The sequence below is a fragment of the Pygocentrus nattereri genome, chromosome 12, assembly GCF_015220715.1.
Source record: "Pygocentrus nattereri isolate fPygNat1 chromosome 12, fPygNat1.pri, whole genome shotgun sequence".
Taxonomy (NCBI): Eukaryota; Metazoa; Chordata; class Actinopteri; order Characiformes; family Serrasalmidae; genus Pygocentrus; species Pygocentrus nattereri.
This window is the reverse complement of record NC_051222.1, coordinates 30,791,173-30,813,519: the sequence shown is the minus strand read 5'-3', so window position 1 is coordinate 30,813,519 and position 22,347 is coordinate 30,791,173. Positions and strand designations below refer to the sequence as shown.

At 41.5% G+C, this 22,347-nt stretch overlaps 2 protein-coding genes across 5 annotated transcripts in view; both read left to right on the top strand.

Moving 5' to 3' along the window:
• Positions 1–81: 81 nt before the first annotated feature.
• Positions 82–6,206, top strand: nthl1 (nth-like DNA glycosylase 1). Of its 2 annotated transcripts, none has more exons than XM_037543197.1 (6): positions 82–353; positions 1,041–1,276; positions 1,513–1,683; positions 2,347–2,506; positions 2,828–2,933; positions 4,859–6,206. In XM_037543197.1, exons 1-6 carry the CDS (start codon positions 179–181, stop codon positions 5,379–5,381), a joined length of 1,371 nt encoding a protein of 456 aa, XP_037399094.1. In that variant the 5' UTR covers positions 82–178; the 3' UTR covers positions 5,382–6,206. The 2 variants fall into 2 exon arrangements, with proteins under 2 accessions (XP_037399094.1, XP_017579402.2); XM_017723913.2 differs by having other exon boundaries at positions 82–458.
• A 1,903-nt stretch (positions 6,207–8,109) lies between these two features.
• Positions 8,110–22,347, top strand: part of LOC108443331 (Na(+)/H(+) exchange regulatory cofactor NHE-RF2) — a 31,197-nt gene continuing 16,959 nt past the window's right edge. For 2 of the 3 annotated variants that reach the window (XM_017723920.2, XM_017723918.2), the window contains exons 1-2: positions 8,110–9,148; positions 11,862–12,179. In XM_017723920.2, coding sequence (XP_017579409.1) covers positions 8,915–9,148; positions 11,862–12,179 — 552 coding nt within the window. In that variant the 5' untranslated portion in view covers positions 8,110–8,914. The remainder of the gene's footprint in view (positions 9,149–11,861; positions 12,180–22,347) is intronic. The other variant, XM_037543761.1, reaches the window with a different exon arrangement.

The following is a 22,347-nucleotide window of genomic DNA, read 5'->3' as shown; positions in this document are numbered from 1 at the left end:
CTGGGAATTGTAGTCTTCTAACGCTTCGCTGTCCGGTCGCACGCATTGAGTAGGCAGTCAACAAAAACTACAACAGTATGAACGCCGCAGAAACGTTTTTCTAAAAGTGCCGTATGGCTAGTAGCGTGATTATTTTAAACATGGCTCACTGTAATCTGAAGTTTATTCGCATTTTCTGATGTTTTGCTCGCTCCGTTTCGTTTGCATGGTCAAGTACTTGGCTATGAGAATGAGCTCTCCGTATTTCAAGAGCAAAAGTACAGTCCGCTCATGCTGCTCTAGAGATGATCCTGAGGCCAAAACTTCACGTAAAGGAGGAGGGATCCGGGGATTGAAGGCCGAAATGAGTAAAGGTATGGAGAGAAGCGGGGTGCGAGTAAAGGAGGAAACCGAGGAGCACAGAGTTTCTCTCACTGAGGAGTCTCCACCTAAACAAGCTGCACTAGGAGAGACTGCAGGTGGGCTAAGAATCAGCTTGGCAAAGGGAGCTGGAGTAAACTTTCTTTGTAGAGTACATGTTGAAGATGGGTATACTGTAAATGCAACGTTCATACCAGATGCAGCTGTATGTAAATGACATCCGTTCTGATTGGCTGTCCTGTATTGCGCCTCATTCAAAAAGCAGTCTGTGGTGAAACACTCCTTATAGCTTTAACATAAGTGGGCGGGGCTAAACTGCATTAGGTGTAAATGCACTGTTCACAGTCACGTAAATAAGGTTAAAGTTAAAAAATTGTTAATATGTTACTTTAAACTCTTTCATTGTTTTATTTTTTATTTAACATTTATGTAAACGTGAGAGAAATACAATTTCCTAGGTATCGGCCCTATATAAAGCTGTTTTAATGTGGAGTTGAACTACCAAGGTAGAGACTATATTATTATAAAATTTTTGATTAAATGATACCTTTTTTGTGAGCTTGGGGTTAAGGGCTTAGCCATCGAGAATGTAAGTGAAATATAACACCAAAATGTCACTACCCACCAATGAAATCTATATTAGGTGCTTATTTGTACGTGTCATGTTTTTTTTATATCAGAAATTAAGGAAGGCCTGAGGGACGGACCCGTACCTTTAAAATCACCACAGACACCAAGGAGGGGCCATATTAAAGTGGAGTATGAGGAAGACGGTCCCAGAATGAAGAAGGAACCCTGGGAGCCACCTGATTGGAGGACGCAGCTGTCCTTCATTAGGGAGATGAGGAGTGGGCGGGATGCTCCTGTGGACCAAATGGGCGCAAACAAATGCTTTGACCCACAGGCTCCTCCTGAGGTGACTGTGAACTACTCAGATAGCCTAGACCCCCTGACTTGACTTCTGGTGTGTTCAGATGGTCCTCATAAACCCATGAACTTGCCCAGGTTATGCACTAGAAATTCATGAGTTAACAAGAACCTTTCACATCCGTACAAACATTATAGAAGATGACTCACCAGTTTGGTTATACAGTTTTAGATGAGTTGGGAAAAGAGTTTAGCCAACTAAAAATCTCTCTTTCTGTCTGCCAGGTGATGCGCTATCAGGTGTTGGTTTCTCTGATGTTGTCCAGTCAGACAAAGGACCAGGTGACCGCTGCAGCAATGCAGCGCCTGCGCACACACGGCCTCACCGTGGCCACCATCCTCAAAACGGACGATGACACACTGGGAAAATTGATCTACCCTGTCGGGTTTTGGAGGGTAATGGGTAGTCAAACACTCTTACACACCGATTTGTCAAAACATTAAAACCACCTCCTCATACCATTGCAACTGACACTACCACGCCCCCATGTCAGTGTCACTGCAGTGCTGAGAATGATCACCCGCCCAAATAGTACATGCTCATTGAGGGTCCATGGTGGTCCTGAGCACTGAAGAACAGGGTGAAAGGGGGTAACAAAGTATCAGAGAAACAGATGGACTACAGTCTGTAACTGTAGAGCTACAAAGTGCACCTATATGGTCAGTGAAGCTGATAAAATGGACAATGAGCATAGAAACAAGGAGGTGGTTTTAATCTTAAGGCTGAACAACAAAAGTGCTCCTAAGTCTGTTTTGGATTACTGAACAACTGTACACGTTTAATTACATGGTTGACTAGTGCACATGGCATGGGTGATGTCCGCATCTGTGAAGGCACCATTAATGCTGAACATACAGTATATATAATATACAACATATACATGTTTTGGCAACATATGCTGCCATCCAGACAACGTCTTTTTCAGGGAAGGCCTTGCTGATTTCATTAAGACAGTGTCAACTCTACATGCAGCATAATGCTAATTGGTGGCTGAAAGTAAACTTTGTATGGTGGTAGATCTTCAGCAGCTTCACCTCTGTTCTTCCTCACACGCACAGACGAAGGTTAAGTACATAAAGCAGGCAACAGTGATGATCCGTCAGGAGTTTGGTGGAGATATTCCCAACACTGTTGAGGGTTTGGTGCATCTGCCTGGTGTCGGCCCCAAGATGGCCCATCTCGCCATGGCCATTGCCTGGAACCAAGTCTCCGGCATCGGTGAGAAGAAAGTCATGAGTTATGTGCTCCTGTCAAGTGACATTATCTTCAGTCTATACATGTAATATTTCTCAGGCAGGAATTTTGTAAGCTTGTATACAGTGTAGCAACATTTGTGTCTTGGTGTACTTTAAACTAATCAAATAAAATCATGATAAAATTAGATATTTCATGATGAGTGGATTGCTTTTGTACAAGAAATGTAATTGAATTGTTGTAATGTAATTGAGGTTTACACTTAATGAGTTATGAGGTGCATTTTTCAAAGAATTGCTGTTGTTAACTTCACTGTAACAGTCTCCTGTGTGTGGGTGTGTTTAGGAGTGGACACACATGTCCATCGTATCTGTAACAGACTGGGATGGACTCGCACCAAGACCAAGAACCCAGAGGAGACCAGACAGGCACTAGAAGACTGGCTACCAAGGTAACAGCAGAGTGACAACACAAAGATTCGGGGGGGGGTAAAATTATTGATGTCAAGCAAAACTTTGTATTTCCAATGGTTCAAAACTATTTGTACAAGTATCTTCCAAGTTTCGTCTCCTATAATGTCACCATTTCCGAGGTAAAAGGTTTTATTTTGAGCTCCATTTCCAAAAAAGTTGGCACGCTGGGCAACATGTAAATAAAAACAAAATGCAATGATGTACAGATTCTTTAAACCCTATATTTCATTGAAAATATTAAAAAGACAACATATCAAATGTTTAAACAGAGAAATTTTATTGTTCTTTGAAAAATAACACATTACAATAACACATTCCAAAAAAGTTGGGACATAGACCACATAAAAAAGCATTTCAGAGAGGCTGAGTCTTTCAGAAGTAAAGATGAGGAGGGGTTCACCACTCTGTGAAAGACTGAACAAGCAAATAGTGCAACAATTCAAGAATAATGTTTCTCAATGTAAAATAGCAAAGAACTGTTGTTTTTCAGCATCTACGGTACATAATATCATTAAAGGATTCAGAGAATCTGGAGAAATCTCTGCATGTAAGGGACGAGGCCAAAAATCAGTATTTGTTGGCCCTCAGGCAGCAGTGCATTAAAAACAGACATGATTCTGTAGTGGAAATCACTGCATGGGCTCAGAAACACTTCTGAAATCCACTGCCTGTGAAAACAGTTCATCACTGCATCCACAATTCCAAATCAAAACTCTAAAACTCAAAGAAGAAATCAAATATAAACAGGACACAGAAACACTGCCGCCTTCTCTGGGCCTGAGCTCATTTAAAGTGGACTGAGGGGAAGTGGAAAAGTGTCCTGAGGTCTGTTGAATCAACGTTTGAAATTCTTTTTGGAAATCATGGACACTGTGTCCTCTGGGCTAAAGACCACTCAGCTTGTTATCAGTGTACAGTTCTAAAGCCAGTATTCATGATGGTTTAGGGATGCATTAGTGCATATTGCATGGGTGACATGCACGTCTGTGAAGACACCATTAATGCTGAATGATATATACACGTTTTGGCAACAGATGCTGCCATCCAGATGACGTCTTTTTCAGGGAAGGCCTTGATTATTTAAGCAAGACAATGTCAAACCACATTCGCATATATTAAAACAGCATTGCTCCATATTAAAAGAGTCTGAGTGCTAAACTGACCTGCCTGCAGTCCAGACCTGTCATCACTGCTAACATTTGGCACATTATAAAATGAACAACATGACAAATGAGCCCCTGAACTGTTGAGCAGCTGAAAAGCTATTTCGAGCAAGCATGGAAAAACATTTCACTTTCAGAACTACAGGGGTGTCTCCTCAGTTCCCAAATACTTACAGAGTGTTGGTAAAAGAAGAGGTGATGAAACACAGTGGTAAACATGGCCACATCCCAACTTGTTTGGAATGTGTTGTTGGAATTAAATTCAAAATAGGCATATATTTTTCAAAAAAAAATCTCAATTTCAACATTTGATATGTTGTCTTGGTGGTATTTTCCTTTTAAATGTGTTTTACATGATTTGCATATCATTGCATCCTATTTTTATTTACATTCTGCATAGCGTCCCAACTTTTTTGGAAATGGGGTTGTTATCAGATTATTTACTGACCAACCCCAGCCAGATAACTTAAGCCCCATGTTGAAGATTGTCCAAAAGGAATGTCCCTCAGCTCTTTAGCTGTTGGACAGGCTTGACTTTAGACTTGTTATCTGGCAAAACTAAGAAATCCTGTTTTGTGAAGGACACGCTTTGTTAACACAAAACCACTCTGAACGATTTTGTCTCAACAACTGAAAAATCCCCTTTGAGTGCTACTCTAAGCCAATAACTGTCACCATGTCATATAAAGTACTTATCACTTTTCAACATTCTCTGTCTCTCGCTCTCTCTCCCACTGTAGAGATCTGTGGCAGGAGATAAACTTGCTGCTGGTGGGCTTTGGACAGCAGGTGTGTTTACCTGTTGGGCCTTTGTGCTCTACCTGTCTAAACCAGCACACCTGTCCTTCCGCTCATCTCACCTCACCCAATAAAAGGCCTAAACCTGGTTCTCCGCTCTCCCCTGGAGAGCCAGCTACCCCAGTGAAGAACCCTAAGATCAAACAGGAAAGCGTGACCACACAGATCAAGGAAGAACCTACCAATGTTCCTCTTTCACCAGCTTGTTCCCAAAGGAGAAAGGCCAAAAGCAAAAATGAGGGACCTTTGGAGGCAAAAGCACCTAAAGAAGAACTGACAGCCGTTCCTTTGGCTTCTGACACTAAAGAACAAGAAAATGAAGCAAAGCCTGGGCCTGAATCTGATCGGCCAAGAAGAGGAAAGGGAACGACGAGAGCGCCCCCTACAGCAAGGATTAAAGAAGAACAGAAAGACAGACCTTCATCCTCTCGTCCAAGACGTAGAACTAGAACCATTAAGCATTGAGCTATATGAGCTAACTTGGGATCCAGTCCCACATAGACAAGTTTGTCTATAAAATCAAATTCACTTCACTCCCCCTGAACCTCACATGAAGCTGATCAGTTAAGACAAGCTTGTTTCTTTACTGGTGACTTTGGTCATTGGTTTTAAAGGGGGGCTATGACACTCAAATTGCTTCCAAAGACAAGAAATGCGTAGTCACCCAGATCTTTTCCATAAACTGCAGAAAATCACATCCAAGTCTTTATTAAGTCACAAAGGCTTGTTGATGTGGTTCAGGACACAGTGTGACTAACTGTGAGCTGTAAAGATTAATAAAACTCCAGTGTAGCAGAAGGCTAGCCTGCCTTTTTGGCTTCATATGGAAGTTTTGTTCCTTTCTATTGTCTGTTTAATACACTGTATAGTACAGTACACTGTATAATATGGTATATTTTATGGTGCGCTACACTAAAGTAGCAAACGTTAGACACCACAACGTTCAAGATATGTAATACATATTTTTCAACTTTTTGCAAACTGTACTTTGCCTCCTTTTTATAAGAACTGTACATCGCTGCTGTCGGAGCAAAACCTTGTATTTCCAGAATGGTGACTTTACAGGAGAAGGAAAAAACATACATTACTTTTAATGTAAGTCACTGGAACCAGATGTTTTTCAAGTTGTTTTAAGATACAAGATAAAAGGTTTTATTCTGACAGCAGCGATATGTTCATGTACTGGTGTATTGTCAGAGTAAACTGTGAGATACAGCGATCAGGCACAACATTCTGACCACCTCCTTATTTCTGCACTCACTGTCCACTTTATCAGCTCCTCTTACTGTATAGCTGCACTTTGTAGTTCTACAGTTACAGACTGTTGTCCATCTGTTTCTCTGATACTCTGTTACCCCCTTTTACCCTGTTCTTCAGTGGTCAGGACCCCCAGGGACCCTCACAGAGCAGGTACTATTTGGGTGGTGGATCATTCTCAGCACTGTAGTAACACTGACGTGGTGGTGGTGTGTTAGTGTGTGTTGTGCTGGTGCGAGTGGATCAGACACAGCAGTGCTGCTGGAGTTTTTAAACACTGTGTCCACTCACTGTCCACTCTATTAGATACTCCTACATTGTCGGTCCACCTTGTAGATGTAAAGTCAGAGACGACAGCTCATCTGCTGCTGCACAGTTTGTGTTGGTCATCCTCTAGTCCTTCATCAGTGGTCACAGGATGCTGTTGGCTGGATATTTTTGGTTGGTGGACTATTCTTAGTCCAGCAGTGACACTGAGGTGTTTAAAAACTCCAGCAGCACTGCTGTGTCTGATCCACTCAGGCCAGCGCAACACACACCAACACACCAGCAGCATGTCAGTATTACCAAATAGTACCTGCTCTGTGAGGGTCCATGGGGGTCCTGACCACTGAAGAACAGGGTAAAAGGGGGTAACAGAGTACCAGAGAAACAGATGGACTACAGTCTGTAACTGTAGAACTACAAAGTGCAGCTATACAGTAAGTGGGGCTGATAAAATGGACAATGAGCGTAGAAACAAGGAGGTGGTCAGAATGTTGCACCTGGTCCATAACCTACGAGTTTGAGGTGAATGATGTATAATAAGTTTGATAGTTGTACAGTTTTCTTCATTTGGTATGTAATTCATTAAAGAGAATTAGATAGTTTGTGTTCTCTCGTTGTTTACTGGGCTGCAGGCTGTACAAACCTCACCAAACACACTCGTATATACGTACAGTACATAACACTCACAGGTCCGAGGTAAGAGTGTCCCGATTCCCCTAGAGGGCAGTACCACACCAGGAGCAGTGTGATCTGCCCCACACAAACCCCAGAAAGGTGAGGTCAAGTGAAAGGCTGTTCCTCTGCTGATCCCAGAACAGTTTCTGACTGTTTTTCATGTCTAACTAAACCAACAAGTGGTTTTAACCCTCATCTACGACCCAAGTGATGTGCACAACCCAATCCGTCAGTGAAGCGAAGTGCATGTGGGATTGGCAAGAAGAAATAGAGGGATGTAAATGAAGATTTTAATTGTATGTCATTGGTTGTTATACAATGATAATAGTTTGAAAAAGCGATCAACGTAAATCCAAACTGACATTACGGGGCAGGAATATTATAATGTGATGTTTCAAGACAGTCTCACAAAACATGAGATCCCTCACCATATTTAGTTTTTCTGAGATCTGATGAAGGACCTGAAGTGCCACATATAAAAAATACAACAACGATCCTACAGCTACAGTGAAGTGTATTCAGTGTTTCACAAACTGTGCAGCTCTAAATCCGATCCGGGGACTAGTTATGCTCCCTCTGTAATGACATACGCAGTCATCGGGGCTCTTTAAGCAGAGAAGATGTGCTGGGACAATCATATTGTGACATATAACGATAAAATATTGCCATACTGCCCACCACTAATGGATAGGGGCCTACGTATTAATATAAGCCCATTGCCAGTTCAAAATGGAGTGACTACTGCTGATACTGAAATAAAAACACACCATCTTCCCTGTTTCCTTTGCTTTTTGGGACAAAAGTAACGCTATATATATAAAAAATATACATACATGTGGCCCCAAGTCACACAGCGGGAAGAGGAAGAGTTCCTGTTGGATGTGTTTGAGTGTCTTATCCTGGGATAGATCTCCAACCAATCCTCTCTCTCCTTCTCTCTCTCCCTCTCTCTCTCCCTCTCTCAGGCTAAGTTTCATGTGCCCTCCCTTCACGCCTCTAATGTCTCTCTCAGCCTCAGGTTCTCCTCTTGCTTGGTCACTTTTTCCTCCAAAAGGCGTTAGCTGCACTCTTAGCCTAGCTTGCTGCCGACTTACTTCGTTTTCGCTCGGATTACAGCTCTGGAGAGATTTCTTTCTTCTCTTCCCTCGTGTTTTTCCTTCTCTGTCGCGGTAATATCAGTTTCTCAGGTATGTAAATCGCAGGGCTCCTGTGTTTTTAGCACGATGGCCGTTGGCTTCTAATTTGCTTGTTTTCCACGGATGACGGTTAGACTGTAAGCACGCGTAACGGTTTTGTTTTTAAATGATTTTGGCGCCTTTCCTTCCACGGGAACTTTGGAGCTACGTAACGTTCGATTTTCCCGCTAAAAACGCGTTTCAGCGCTTTTGTTTTGTTCGTTTTAGTTTTTTTCTCACACTTTTTGCAGTTTTTTTACAATTAAGAAATAACCTTTTGCCGTTTGTAAAAGAACAGAAGTAGGTTTTAGCGCAGATTTTATAGCTATTTAAAAATAATCATTCTTTTTTTTTTTTTGTGCAAAATCCAACAGAAAAAACAAACAAACACTTTTTTCAACCAAGCTTGCAATGTAAGCCAAACGTTTTGTGGGCAAGAACACATGCAGCATCGATTTTATAACTTTTATTTTCTTCGTTTGATTTTATTTCCGTCTTCAGACTGGACATGTGGGGATCGAACGGCCGTTAGCCTAGCATGCTCACACGTTCTCGATTTTTCAGCACGTCCTGTCACTTTTTAGGATCGTCCAGCTGCTGTTTTTTTAACCCCTCGTGGCGGACATGGCCTACAGTGTGGAGCGGGAGATGCTGGAGAGAGGCCTTCAGCCGCGGCTTTGTTATTTGACCAAAGGCGACTGCGGCTACGGCTTCCACCTGCACGGCGAGCGGCACTGCGGCGCTCAGTTCATCCGCAAGATCGAGCCCGGTTCACCCGCTGACCTGGCTGGACTCCGCTCTGGTGACCGGGTGGTGGAGGTCAATGGACTAAATGTAGAGAAGGACTCGCACCACCAGGTGAGCTTTGTGACCTACATGCTTAACAAGATGGTTCTTCAAGGGTTCTTTAGTAATGAGAATGGTTCTATCTAGAACCATGAGCGCTGTATAGAACCATTTCATGCTTAAATGGTTCTATGCATAGTGAAATTGTTCTTCAGATTGATAAAGAACGCGTTGTATGTGTGTAGGCATGGTTCTGTTTAGAACCATGAGTGCTGTATAGGAACATTTCATGCTTAAATGGTTCTATGCATAGTGAAAAGGTTCTTCAGATTGATGGAGAAGGTGCTGTAAATAGTTTTATATATTTGAAAATGGTTCTATATAGCAGCAAAAAGGGTTCTTCTGTTGTTACGACGTCAAGTTTTTAACAAAACAAGAGTCCTTTTTGGTGCAGGAACCAAATATAACACGTTCTCCAGCAATTAGATGAACCATTTCACCATGCAGACAACCATTTAAGCATGAAATGCTACTGTATAGAACTCATGTTTCTACTATAGAACCATTAGCGTTTCTTCAGGAAACAATGGCATTTATATAGTTTATCTTCCTTTGCTGCAATAACAAGCTTCTACGGCTTTACACTAGACGTTGGAACATTGCTGTGAGGATTTGATTGCATTCAGCCACGAGAGCATTAGTGAGGTCACATACTGATGTAAGATGGTAAGATCATTCCAGATCATCCTAAAGGTATTGGATGGAGCTCCATCTCTCCAGAGAGTGCAGTCCCACTGCTCCCCAGTCCAGTACTGGGGGCTTAGGCTAGAACTTAGGCTCATGTGCAGCTGCTCCAGAGCGTCAAAGCTTTTCTATGAAGATAACACAAGCTGACCGTGCACAGTTGAAAGTCTGTGTCAGCAGTGGGTTCCCCCTGTAAGTCAGGGCTAGATTACTGACCATCCAGGGACCCTGGGGGACATCAGACCATCGGAATCTTTAATAATGGCGAGCCCCCCACACCCAAAATGTGCAGAAATACAACTAAAGTGGACGTAATAGGCTTTTGCAAAGCAAATGATGCTTAATAATTTTGTTAGTTTCCATTTTTCGCTTCCAATGATTTCATTTATTTTAGTATTTCCGTATATTTGTTATTATTTTATAGATTGTACTCCTTTTAGCTGTATGTACAGCTTATAGCAAGGTAATAATGAAAATTCAGACTTCAAGATGCTACACAGTGTCTGTTTAGATAGATTAGGTCATGCTGTGCTGCTGCTGTTTGTCTGGGAAACCTGTTTGCCTGCTTTTCCTGCGCCCTCCGGCCGTTTGGCGCATGGGGCATGGATTGGCATTAACCATCAGCTGCCCTTTAAAGGGTGTTGGGGATTTTCTTGACACGGCGCTGTGCCGTTTAGATAATCCCTTGTGATTCTTCTCCGGAGGAGTCAAAGCAGGTTCCACACCCTTCCAGTTTTAGTTCCTATTATTTGAATAGTGTAGTAGTACTCAGTTCCAAACCTTTAGGACAACATTGAGGATTTTCTTACTGTTGCTTTTTAATTTAAACAGCACCTGTTATGGTTCTGTTGCATAAAACAGTTCTGTACTAATGTTTTGGGGATATTTAGATTCAACAGGTTCAGCTTCAGGTTCTTCCTTGCTATGAAGAGCAGGCCTAAAATTTGACAGTGTTTTTTTCCAGACTCCAGATTGAAACTCCTTGGCCCAAAGGTGGTTTAAGTACTTGAAAGGCTTGAGGCCTGATGAGTGTGGACATCCCAACAAGGAGATAAGATGTGTGGGCCTTGGCGCTTTTCCCGAAGCAGGACTTTTATCAGCTGTTTCGTCGGTTCAGCAAAAAAAAAGATCTAAACAGCTTTCTGTTTATTGTGTTTAAGGATCTATTTTGGGTCCCTAGCATTTACAGGTACGCTTGAAAAACATGTTAGGGTTACAATTTATTTAAATATTAAAATAAAGCAAAAGTTATTTTAACAATTCCACCTTCTTGAGCCTCAATTCAGCAATATTGGTTTTAAAATCAATCCTATACAATTCCAGTCACCGCAGAAGTGCTTGTCCTCACACTCACGAGGCTTTTTGAAGTTTTTGGTCACCTACAAGTGATTATATTACTAATATTAATAGCAGTAATATTGGTATTAGGAATAACTAGGAGTCTATGAGAACATCAGTGTAGGGTGGGCAGCTCGTCCAAGGCAGGTGGTGGCAGCTGGGGCATGGGCAGCTGGTCTGAAGTGGGTAGCAGGAGGGCTCAGCAGTCGGTCGTCCTTCAGTGTCCAGCCATAATTTATTAAAAACTGTTTTCAACATTGATGTGTTCCCAGGCATACAGCCCCCAGGATAAGATAAGTCAGGTTTATTGTCGTCCCACAGACATATTTTGAATGAGGAGCAAAACATAGTTCCTCAGGAGCAGCAGCAGATCATACAAAATAGCAGGGATGGCTATTAACGATTATGGATGATTCTGATTTCTTTACAGCCAAACTGGCTGATGGCCTTTTTTCCCATCAATTTGTATTATGTTATAGTTTATCGATCCCACAAGGCAGTTTGTCATTTTGTTTCCATAACTATTCCCAGTCTGGGAGCAGCAGAAGCTGGGGCAGTGCTGGGGTTGGATACCTTGCACAAGGGCACCACCAGGAATACCCAATGAGTCCTGGGATTTGAACCTGCAACCCACCTTGTCTGACTACATTCAGATTAAATTAAAATTGTATTAATTTCATTTTTGCATGGATTTCTCTCTCAGGTGGTTGAGAAGATCATGGCAGTGGAGCACCGGACCAGGCTGCTGGTGGTGGACAGAGAAACAGATGAGTTCCTGCACTTCCACAGACTGCCCTGCACTGAGGAGCTGGCTGTGGAGATGGGCTGCCTCTCCCCACGTTCCTCCTCTCTCGCCTCATCCCCCAGAACCTCCTGCTCCTCCTCACCTCACGTCTCGCACTCCTCCTCCCCACGGGACTCCATCACCCCGCCCTTCAGCAGAGGCTGCTCCAACAAACTCAGAATGGCCATCGCAGCCAAGGAGATGGACAAACTGGCCTTCATCATGAACGGCAACAAGGTATGACCACCAACAGTAGTATCAGGAGGCTGGTGTAGCCCAGAGGAGAGGAACTGACTATTCAATAGATAATTTAACCTACATTTGTCTTGTGTTATATGGCCTGACTCATATATTGGTTGGCCATCATTAGCTGCCAATAACATGGTGTAAATCGTTATCATTTTATGGAAGATTAATGAAAAATAAGAGTTTATAAACAGAAATAAAAAGTGTAAACCATGCTAGTAGCCCTGCCCTCAGGGCTGCAGTATAGCAGGTCTGTAAGTTTCTGTTGTCTGAGTTGTGATAAGTGTGATAATTGAGAACTGACATTCATAACAATAAACCACAGTTTAACTTAAACGACTGGAGTGTAGAATTAAACATCATTATTAGTTAACAGTGTCAGTATCAGTCCCAAAATGTTCAGATCAGCAGATCAGTCAGGCCCTAGTAAGTCCTCCTGTAACATCTGTGCTTGTCTATGCAACAAAAATAGTAATTCCTTTTTCAATTAGTATCCCTAAAAAATTAAACAGATGGGTCGTGTATTCACACACACACACACACACACACACACACATATATATATATATATATATATATATATATATATATATATATATATATATATAATATCAATCTCTTGTCAGAAAAAGACAAGACAAAACCTCCAAAAAGGTAACTTTATAGCGGAAAGAAAAAATGTACTTTACTTTTAATTTAAATCAATGGAACCAGACTTTTTCCCAAGTCATTTTTGGGCCGTTTCTTCTGGTTCTTTCATCATGAAATTTACACACAATGTAAAGGACAACAGGTTTATTCAAATTATGTCAAAAACTGAAAAACGATGAAAATGGAGATGCGAGGTTTTCTTCCGACAGCAATATATATATATATATGTGTGTGTGTGTGTGTGTGTGTGTGTGTGTGTGTGTGTGTGTGTGTGTGTGGCTGGGGTGTGAATGGTGTGTTATGAAACTACATCGAACTTCTTTTATTTCAAAATTCAGGGGCAATTTGTTTTTTTTTTTTTTTTGTTTTGTTTTTTTATCACATTCAGTAATTTTCTATATTTTTCGTTGAGTTACTCTCCTTGCTAAACACATGTCAACCTGCATGATTGTTTACAGTCTTTTTTTGAGTGCTCATATAATGGAAAGCCACTTTTTCATACTTTCCATACTAAATAAGAGTTTGATGTAAAGGGTGTTGACTGTTGACTCTGCACTCTAAACAGTCCGTGTATGGAAACTAAGATGCAAAAACCGTTCTGAATTCATCATGGTTATGATGTCACAGTCATGGGCTGCTTTTGTTAAGAGGCACAATACAGGCCAGCCAATCACAACAGAACTGATTTATATATGTCTCCTAAACGCACAGTAAGAAAAACAGCCTGTTTACGAGACGAAGACAGGCTGTGTGAAAATAAATTTTGACTGTTTTAGGTACACAAACGCCATAAGTGAGCACTGGGAAAGTCACAGCGAGGTGACCAAGCCAGGCCAAGCTGATTTGCTAGCAGATGGTGATTTGGAAAAATCTGCTCACTGTGCGATTCTACCAAAAGCTCTGAGCCTCAACAGGCTGTAGGGACTAAGTTGGTTGATTGGATTATCTTGGATAGTCCAGGACTTCTAGGGACTTCTAAACATTTTGGGCGTCATTATATGTTAAGCTGAGAGAAGGAGAGAAAGTGAAGGGTGCCTTTTTTTAGATTTTATATACAGATTAAAAATGTTAAGACAGTGGGTTAAAGGCAAATAAAATGAAACGTAGTGATTTATAAATCTGCTTTGATCAGTACTTGAACATAAACAGTGCAAAGTCAAGATTTGTAATGTTTTATCAACTTAATTTTCTTAGTTTAAAATTTTATTTATTTCTTTATTTTTGCTCATTCTGAAACTCGTGCCTGCTGCACGTATCTAAAAAGTTAAGACAGGGACAATATAACACTAGGAATATTGTGAAATGTTCAAATAGCATCTTAAAAAGGGGATGCAATTATGCTTCGGTATAAAAGGAGCATAAAGGCTTTATGAGCAAGTATGGGTCAAGGCTCACCCATTTTTGAAAAATCCATCAGCATAAAATCCATCAGTTTAAAAATAAGGTTCATTAGTCAACGATTCAATATTGCATTCTGTACGGGGCACAATATCATCAAAACATTCAGGGAATTTGGAGAAATCTCTTTGCATAAAGGAAAAGGCCAAATACCGCAAGTGAATGCCCCTGATCTCCTGCCTCTCAGATGGCATTAAAAAGCATGATTCTGGGATGGATCTCACAATCCATCCATCCATGCATCCATCCATCACAATACTTTTAAAAAATATAATCAATAAACACTGCCCATCGCTGCATCCACAAATGACAATGAAGACTGTTCTGTGCACAGTGGAAGTCAGATCAACAACATCCAGAAACACTGCCGCCTTCTCTGGGCTCAAGCTCATCTGAAATGGACTGGTGCACAGTGGAAACGTGTATTGTGGTCTATTATTGGGTAATCTGCATCTGTGAACACACCAACACTGACCACATTTTGGAGCAACAAATGCTGCTTTCTAGATGCCGTTGTCTTCAGGGACGTCCATGCTTATTAAAACAGGGCATCACCAAGAAACATTTTGCAAATGTTAGCAATGTTAGCATGGCTGTATCATCAGAGAGTGCAGATGTTAGACTGACTTGCTTACAATCCAGAACTAGTTCCCACTGAAAATGTGTTTTTTTAAAGCTGAAAATACGACATCCCTAGATGGCAGCACAACTGAAGACTTGTATAAAAGAAGAATAGCAAAAAATGACACTTTCAGAACAGTATCGTTTTTTTTTTTGTCTTCAGTCCCCAGTAGTTTACTAGGTGCAGTCAAAGGGAAAGGTGGTGTAACATGGTGGTAAATATGCTCCTTTCATACATTTTTTTTGGAATGTGTTGCAGGCATTAAATTAAAAAAAATAAATGTACTGTATGTATGTCTTCAATTTAATACAGATTAACAGAATTGACTAAACACTGCTTTCTGTTTTTATTTATTACTTATTGCACATACTGTCCAAACTTTTTTGGGATTGCGTTTGTAAACAGAAACACTCCAGTATTTCGAGCATGTCCCACTGCCACCTGTAGGAAGGCGCAGTTGGACATCTAATCTGGCCTACCGTACGTCACCTCACGAGCCTGTCAAGCATGCCTCATGCAGTGCAACACCATTTATAGGTTTTCCATGTTTGCTTTTCATTGTAAGGCTGGACATTGCTTTTCATTTTAGTTTAGATATCTACATTTTAGTTTAGATATCATTATCAACGATTGGTAGACTACTATTTTGAATTGTAGAGTATACGGTAGAATCTTTAAGTAATTGGCAGGCAAAATCCCCACAATTGTCAGGTATGTTTTACTAAGGACATCTGAACACATTATAAAATGGTCATTTCTAATTAATAATCCATAAACCAAGAGATATCTATTCAGAGTTTATCATACTATACACAGATGAATTAGGAAGTGATTCTACTGTAGCATCTTTAAGTAATTGGCAGCCCAAACTTGCCAGTACACATTGTAAAATGGTCATTTCCAATAAGAAGTCGATAAAACCAACAGATATCAGTCAAGTTAAATACTATATCGACAACAATATCACAAAAAGCTTTGTAATTATACTGAGATACAGATGAAATGTTTTTACTTACCAATATAACAGGCGATATACTTCTTCCGTTCAGCGAGTTCGCTTCGGTAAACTTCTGCTCCAGTTTGAAAGTTTCGTACATTTCATGGGAGTGATGACGTATTGGAGATAGGTGCGTGGCCTCTGGCGTAACGAGAGGGCCGGGATGGATGTGGGCTGGGTTGGATGTAGTAGGCAGGGAGAACTCGCATTGATATAGTTCATCTGTACGTCAAATACATCAGTATGTATTACACCGTGTCAGTGGTGACAACTCTGACCTAGTTGATGTTCATCAGGGCAAAAATATAAAGCCATAATCAGGCTGCCATCTAAGGGTTGGCCCTGCTGTTGAGAGTGTGACACCGCTACCATTCTTGGCCCGGAGTATAATCGGCCTCCCTTTCAGCGCGGTGTACTGTCTTACACGATTATTTGTTTGTTTTCAATGTCAAACACTGGCTAAAACAGCCTCTCAAGTGGTCCTGTCATCAGGAGGTTGTGAGTTTGATCCCTGGCAACGCCACAGCCGTCTGCGGCCACAAGTCCAAGAGAGCTTAACTGTCTTCTCTCTCTGGGTTAAGAGGATGGTCCTCGCTTTCTCCCCCTCACTCCAACACGGGTGTCTGTTAGCTGATGTAACTGCATTACCGATCAGCATTCTCCTCCAAGCGTGTTGAGCTGTTCCATTTTGTCAGCAGCAGTTTGTGAAGATACGATGGCACGTCATGTGAGTCAGAAGAATAAACAAGGTTTCACATCATTTAAAATCATCGATTTCTTCCTCTTTCTCCGGAACAGTGAGCGATCTTGTTCTTCTTGAGACATGCATCAACAAACACTCACAAACAGGTCAGCTGAGGCTCCTTGTCTTGCTTATGAAAGAGAACTGTCCCTGATCTCGGCCATGAAAAGCTGCCGTAAGTCAGTCTCTGACCTAAGACAGAATAATAGCTTTAGCAGGAAGAGCCCACCAGGAGAGAGGGAGGTTAGCCCAGGGTTAGCAGTTCAGTCCCTGAACACGGCTGCCAGAACCCATTATCTTCTTTAACAGGGACTTTAACACAGCGGACAAAATCACTCCCACACGTTTCCACACTCTGCCTCTCTCAGACACTGTGTGTTCGCATATGGGCTGCATAGTAGGCCATGAGACCATGTCAGCATTAAGGGAGAACAGGGCACAACCTAGCATTTTTGTTTTTGATGAGTAATTTTAAGCATTTTTGAGCACGTTTAACAGCTACAAATGAAAGTGGACACGTGGAGATGTTACAGTTTACCCCACAGTAATGGTAACACACTGAGGGGCTAGTTGTAACCGTCTCTCTCGCAAAGGCTGGAAACTATTTTCGATTAAATATAGGGTTTAAGTGACTTTGAACATCATTGCATGTCCATTTTGAAGAGCGTGCCAACTTCTTTGGAAAACTAGGTTGTAGGGGTTTCTGATATAATGGCCAGTGGCATTAAACCAGCCACTCAAAGTTGCTCTTAGTGCTGTTACAGAATCTCCTCTGTGTCTCAGGATTGGCTGTTTGTTGTGTAACAGCCAGTGGAGTGTAAGTGTATGACAGGAAGTGCAGGAAGTGGACCCCCTCCCTATAGAGTGGCCATGTCCCAAATACCTATATTTAGACTTACCTACGGTATGCAGAACGTGCTGCGGTCTATGTCCGATATGATGGAGAAGGTCATTTAATGCGACTATAAGAAGGTGTTGGATGTTTCAGTAGACACGGCAGATGCCATCACAGATAAACAGCTAACCGTACTTTCAGGATTTTGAGAAACTGGACTTTAGAACAATTGTAGCTCACACAGCGGAAGAGTCTATTTACACTGGTTTGGAAGTGACCGTTGGAACAATAGCACAAAAAGCGTTGTTACATAATCTGAGTGATGATAAGCCTGCAACAATAGCGAAGACGTGGACGGTGCCGTATTTGAGTGTGTTCCCAGTTTCTCTGTTTCACAAAGGGGTCTTCAGACTTTAGCGTGCGACTGTATGGCATGCCTGCGTCTCAAAGCTCAGACGTTTTCCGTCTTTTTTAATAAGATGGACATTTATGGAGTTGATTTTGTGCCAAAAGTTTCAAATGAAGTGATGAAATCCACAAGCAAAATATTAAGAATTCAAATGTAAAAAACATATTGCAAATGCAAATAATGAGAGTTAAAATATTTATGGACATTATGGACAATATATATATATATATATATGGACATTTTGTTCTGTACAATATTATTCTTTTATTTTGCTGCTGTTTCTCTTCCCTATATTTCACTCCATGTCATATATCCCTATTACCTTACTGCTACATGTGAATGAGCAGTTATCCAAGCATTTCACAGTTGGTTGTACCGTGTATGACTACGCATGTAACAAATAAAACTTTTAACTTGAACTAAGTCAAAGCTTAACTTTTCAAACAGATTTCTACTCATTTTTCATTTCGCCCGTTTCATTTTCATCTGTTTGCTGATTTGGCTGATATGTTTTTGCTTCTGGAATCTTTTTGCCTGGCACTGTTTAACAGGGGGCGGGTCTTAGAAGAGGGCGACCAAGGGCTTGTATTATGACCTTGTTTCTACACCTTATTGTCCATCTTATCAGCTCCACTTACTAAGTAGGGTCACTTTGTAGTTCTACAGTTACAGACTGTAGTCCATCTGTTTCTCTGATACTCTGTTACCCTGTTCTTCAGGGGTCGGGACCCCCATGGACCCTCACAGAGCAGGTACTATTTGGGAGGTGGATCATTCTCAGCACTGCAGTGACACTGACGTGGTGGTGGTGTGTTGGTGTGTGTTGTGCTGGTCTGAGTGGATCAGAGCACAAGCAAAATGTTGCATTTGTTCCTTCTTTTTTAACGATTTAGGAAAAAAGATTTCCACCTGAGTAGCTGCCACTTCATTATGTGTGTCCATTAAGCATGAATACAAATGTGCAGCTATTTTGCATGATGCTTCTGACCTCACTGCACATGTCGTAGCTTAACTAACCTGTTAAGTAACTAATCTGCACTGCTGGCAGTTTCTCACGGTTTAGTGAAGAATGCAAAACTCACAGTTTAAAAATTTTGTATTGCTGCACGGCAGCATCACAGAAACAGCCAAAACTGGTCTCAGCTACGTACCTGTAGTATAATTATCAGATTAAAGCCTATAGTGTTAATATAGCAGTCCAGCATTTAAACAGCCTTACAAAGCACCTCAGCCAGCATCTAAACAGCCACTTAGACAACAGAGAAATCTCTGAAGTGCGTCTCAGTGCAGGTTTGGTTGGGTGTTGGTGTTCTGATGCCAAACCAGAATCCACAGCCACAACTACAGTAAACAGGGTCAAAGAAGAATATCAGATTACACCGAACTACGCACAGGCAGGCAGATGCAGCGGTGTATACCAGGGGTCTCCAGTCTTACCCACAATCGGCTGGGGTGGCTGCAGGTTTTCATTCCAACAGAGCAGGAGCTCACCTCATATACCTGATCAGTGGTTTGAAGATTAGTGTGTCTTGTTTCCCTGATTTGCTCACTAGCTCACTCTGTAGTTCACTCATTGACCCTTATTCATCAAAGTGGCGAACGACCAAATCTGATAAATGTAAAGTACAAACTTCACTGACAGGTTTGATCAGTTTTCCGGATCCGTATGATCAAACTGTAAATGTTTAACTATCCGACTTGTGGTTAACTAACCAAAACTAACCTCAGTATCAGTGGGGGCCGTCGTGGGATGGAGGTTAGAATCAGAATCAGAATCCTTTATTGATCCCAGAGGGAAATTGCATTTGTTACAGTTGCAACCATTTATGTAAAAGAATAAACACTTTAATAATTTAAAACAAAGATAAAGAGAAAAATTGCAGTAAGTACACGAGATTTAAGTACTTATGAATATAGTAAAGTGGCGGTGACTGTAATAATAAATATGAATCATCTAGTATAAAGCAGTTCCAATTATTGTACCTCCGAGTTTTTGCACACAATTATTATTATTACACATATGAACAGTTTGGTATTGAGTTTTGCACAGATGAGTTGTTAGTTGTTAGTTAGGGAACTCGCCCTGTACCCGGAAGGTCGCCGGTTCCATCCCCTGAGCCTTGAGCAAGACACCTAACCCCCAACTGCTACCCGGGCGCTGTGGATACGGCTGCCCTCCACCTTGGGCAAGTGTGTTCACTGCCCCCTGGTGTGTATGTTCACTGGTGTGTATGTGGTGTTTCACTGCATGGATGGGTTAAATGCAGAGGTGAAATTTCCCTGTTGTGGGACTGATAAGTGTCAGTTAATCTAATCTTAAGTGTCATCAGTAGTACCGCTAATAAGAATAATACCAGTTAGGGATGCATTGATACTGATACTAGTATTGATGTACTAATACCAACATCCAATACCACATGATACTGTGATGTAAGCCAAGTGTACGCTGCCATGCTAATGAGCACGTGACCCAGGCTGGCAGTGAAGGAGGGTCTGCTCCTTTATTACTGACTTTGTGGCACTTTAAACATTCCACCTTGGCATTATATTCCTGCTGGGAATTCACTGTGAGATTTTAGCCAAACACAGTCACAACCACCTTCTGAATATGGGTGGAGACACACAGGCTAACAAAACAGAGGAGAAAAAGTTAACAGGGCAGTGCCTGTTGCCAGCTAGCTAGCTGTATATGCCAACTTTGCTGTTTTACTGATCAGACTTACTTGCTTATTTGCTCAGTACTCGGATGTGTGGCAAGTTGCTTTGAATAAAACAGCTTATTAATACTTTTCCGTAGACAGAGCTGTCTGTAGAGACTGACGTCAATCGGACCGAACGTTTTCATACAGTGTGAGTATATAAATCGCAGGCTTTTCTCGTACATGATGGTCTGTTCAAACGAACAGTGTAAGTCACCAAAGAACAATATTGTCTGGCCTTTGAAGATATTCAACTACAGCTCAACCAGCCATTCAAAAGATTTCAACAAGACATAAACCTCCACAAATGAGCTCCTTGGATGCATTAATGCAGTTAGACCTTCGATTAATGCCACATTTCTGGTTAAAAAGGCAGAAATTAGGCTAACTACTCTGGCAGGTGTTATCTAGAACCAAAAACAATGAATAAAAAAAGATTTCTCTGTTCTTAGTGTTACCAGAATAAACGTGTAAAACATTTTCTCAGACATGTAACGTCTTTCTGTGAGGCATTAAACTCTTCAGACGTCTGGTTCCTATCACCACCACTGTGAACAGTTCTGACTCAGTAAGTTTCACTAGAGCAGAGCACCTCACCCCAAACCACTCTGAATGACTCTGTTTCCTTCCTAACCATTTCATTATGCAGACTTTGTTAAAAATCAGTGGAGTCCCTCTTATAGATGTGTGGAAAATGCTGGGAATCCTCAGATGGTAGGTCATTCTGTGGGGAAACTCCAGCAGAGGCAGGGAAGAAGTTAGTGGTGTTCGTTAATGCTAAGTAATGATCCATTGTTTTCACAATAAAGGGGAGTAAAGAACTGTACATATTATTTAATACTATTTATCAAGCTGCTCCAACAAGCGATTACTCCTCCCTATCAGCAAAATCCCCCTGTTCTCTTTCCCACCACTCTTACTGTCCGTGTGTCCTATAACACAGGCCTAGTGGTGTCCAGCCTTCCCTCGCTTGTTAACTGCTTACATTACTTGTTAAACCTCAGACAGCAAACCTGTCTTGACCGACCTACTGTATTTGGGGCGAGGGGAGTGGAGAACGTGTGGCGTGGCTGGTGTGAATGTCGCGATTTGTCCTGTTTCAGCACTGAAACTGAAGACTGAGCTTGCAGCCATTGTGTTTACGTTGCCCCTCCCAGTGGAGCGCAAACTGAGACCGAGAGGAAGAAAGGAGGGAGTGTGCTCGTCTTGCTAGCCTAGTAAGGACCGAATGTCCTCACAGCGATAGTACAGGAGAATTTGTACGAGTGACCTTTTTGCTTTGGCTTTTGGTTGCTGAGGTTAAGGTTAGGTTTAGGTGTGGGTTTAGTCTCAGTCATTACTACAGTCTGTGGAGGTCCTCATAAGTATAATGAAGTATGTACTAATGTAATGTAACAATAATAAGTATAACGCTTATATGTGTTTGCTGGAGTTACAGGACGCAGCTGACAGGTTGTAACACACTACAGTAAGTGTAGGGGGTGATATGACTTCTATTGTTTTGTATGAAAAAAGAAAAGCACCCTCTAGCGCACCCTAGGGCTGAAAGATTACAATTTTTAGACTGAAATCACAGTTTAAGACAGTTGAAATCCCAAGAGCTGCAATTTATTTGTAAATTAAAGCCTACACTCTTAAAAAAGAACATCACGGTTCTTAAAAAAGATGGTTCTAGATAGAACCATAAACACTACACGACCCATTTTCATGCTTAAATGGTTCTTTGCATGGTAAAATAATTCCTCAGAATGATGGAAAATATGTTGTATGTGGTTCTACGTAGCACCAAAAAGGGTTCTGCTATTG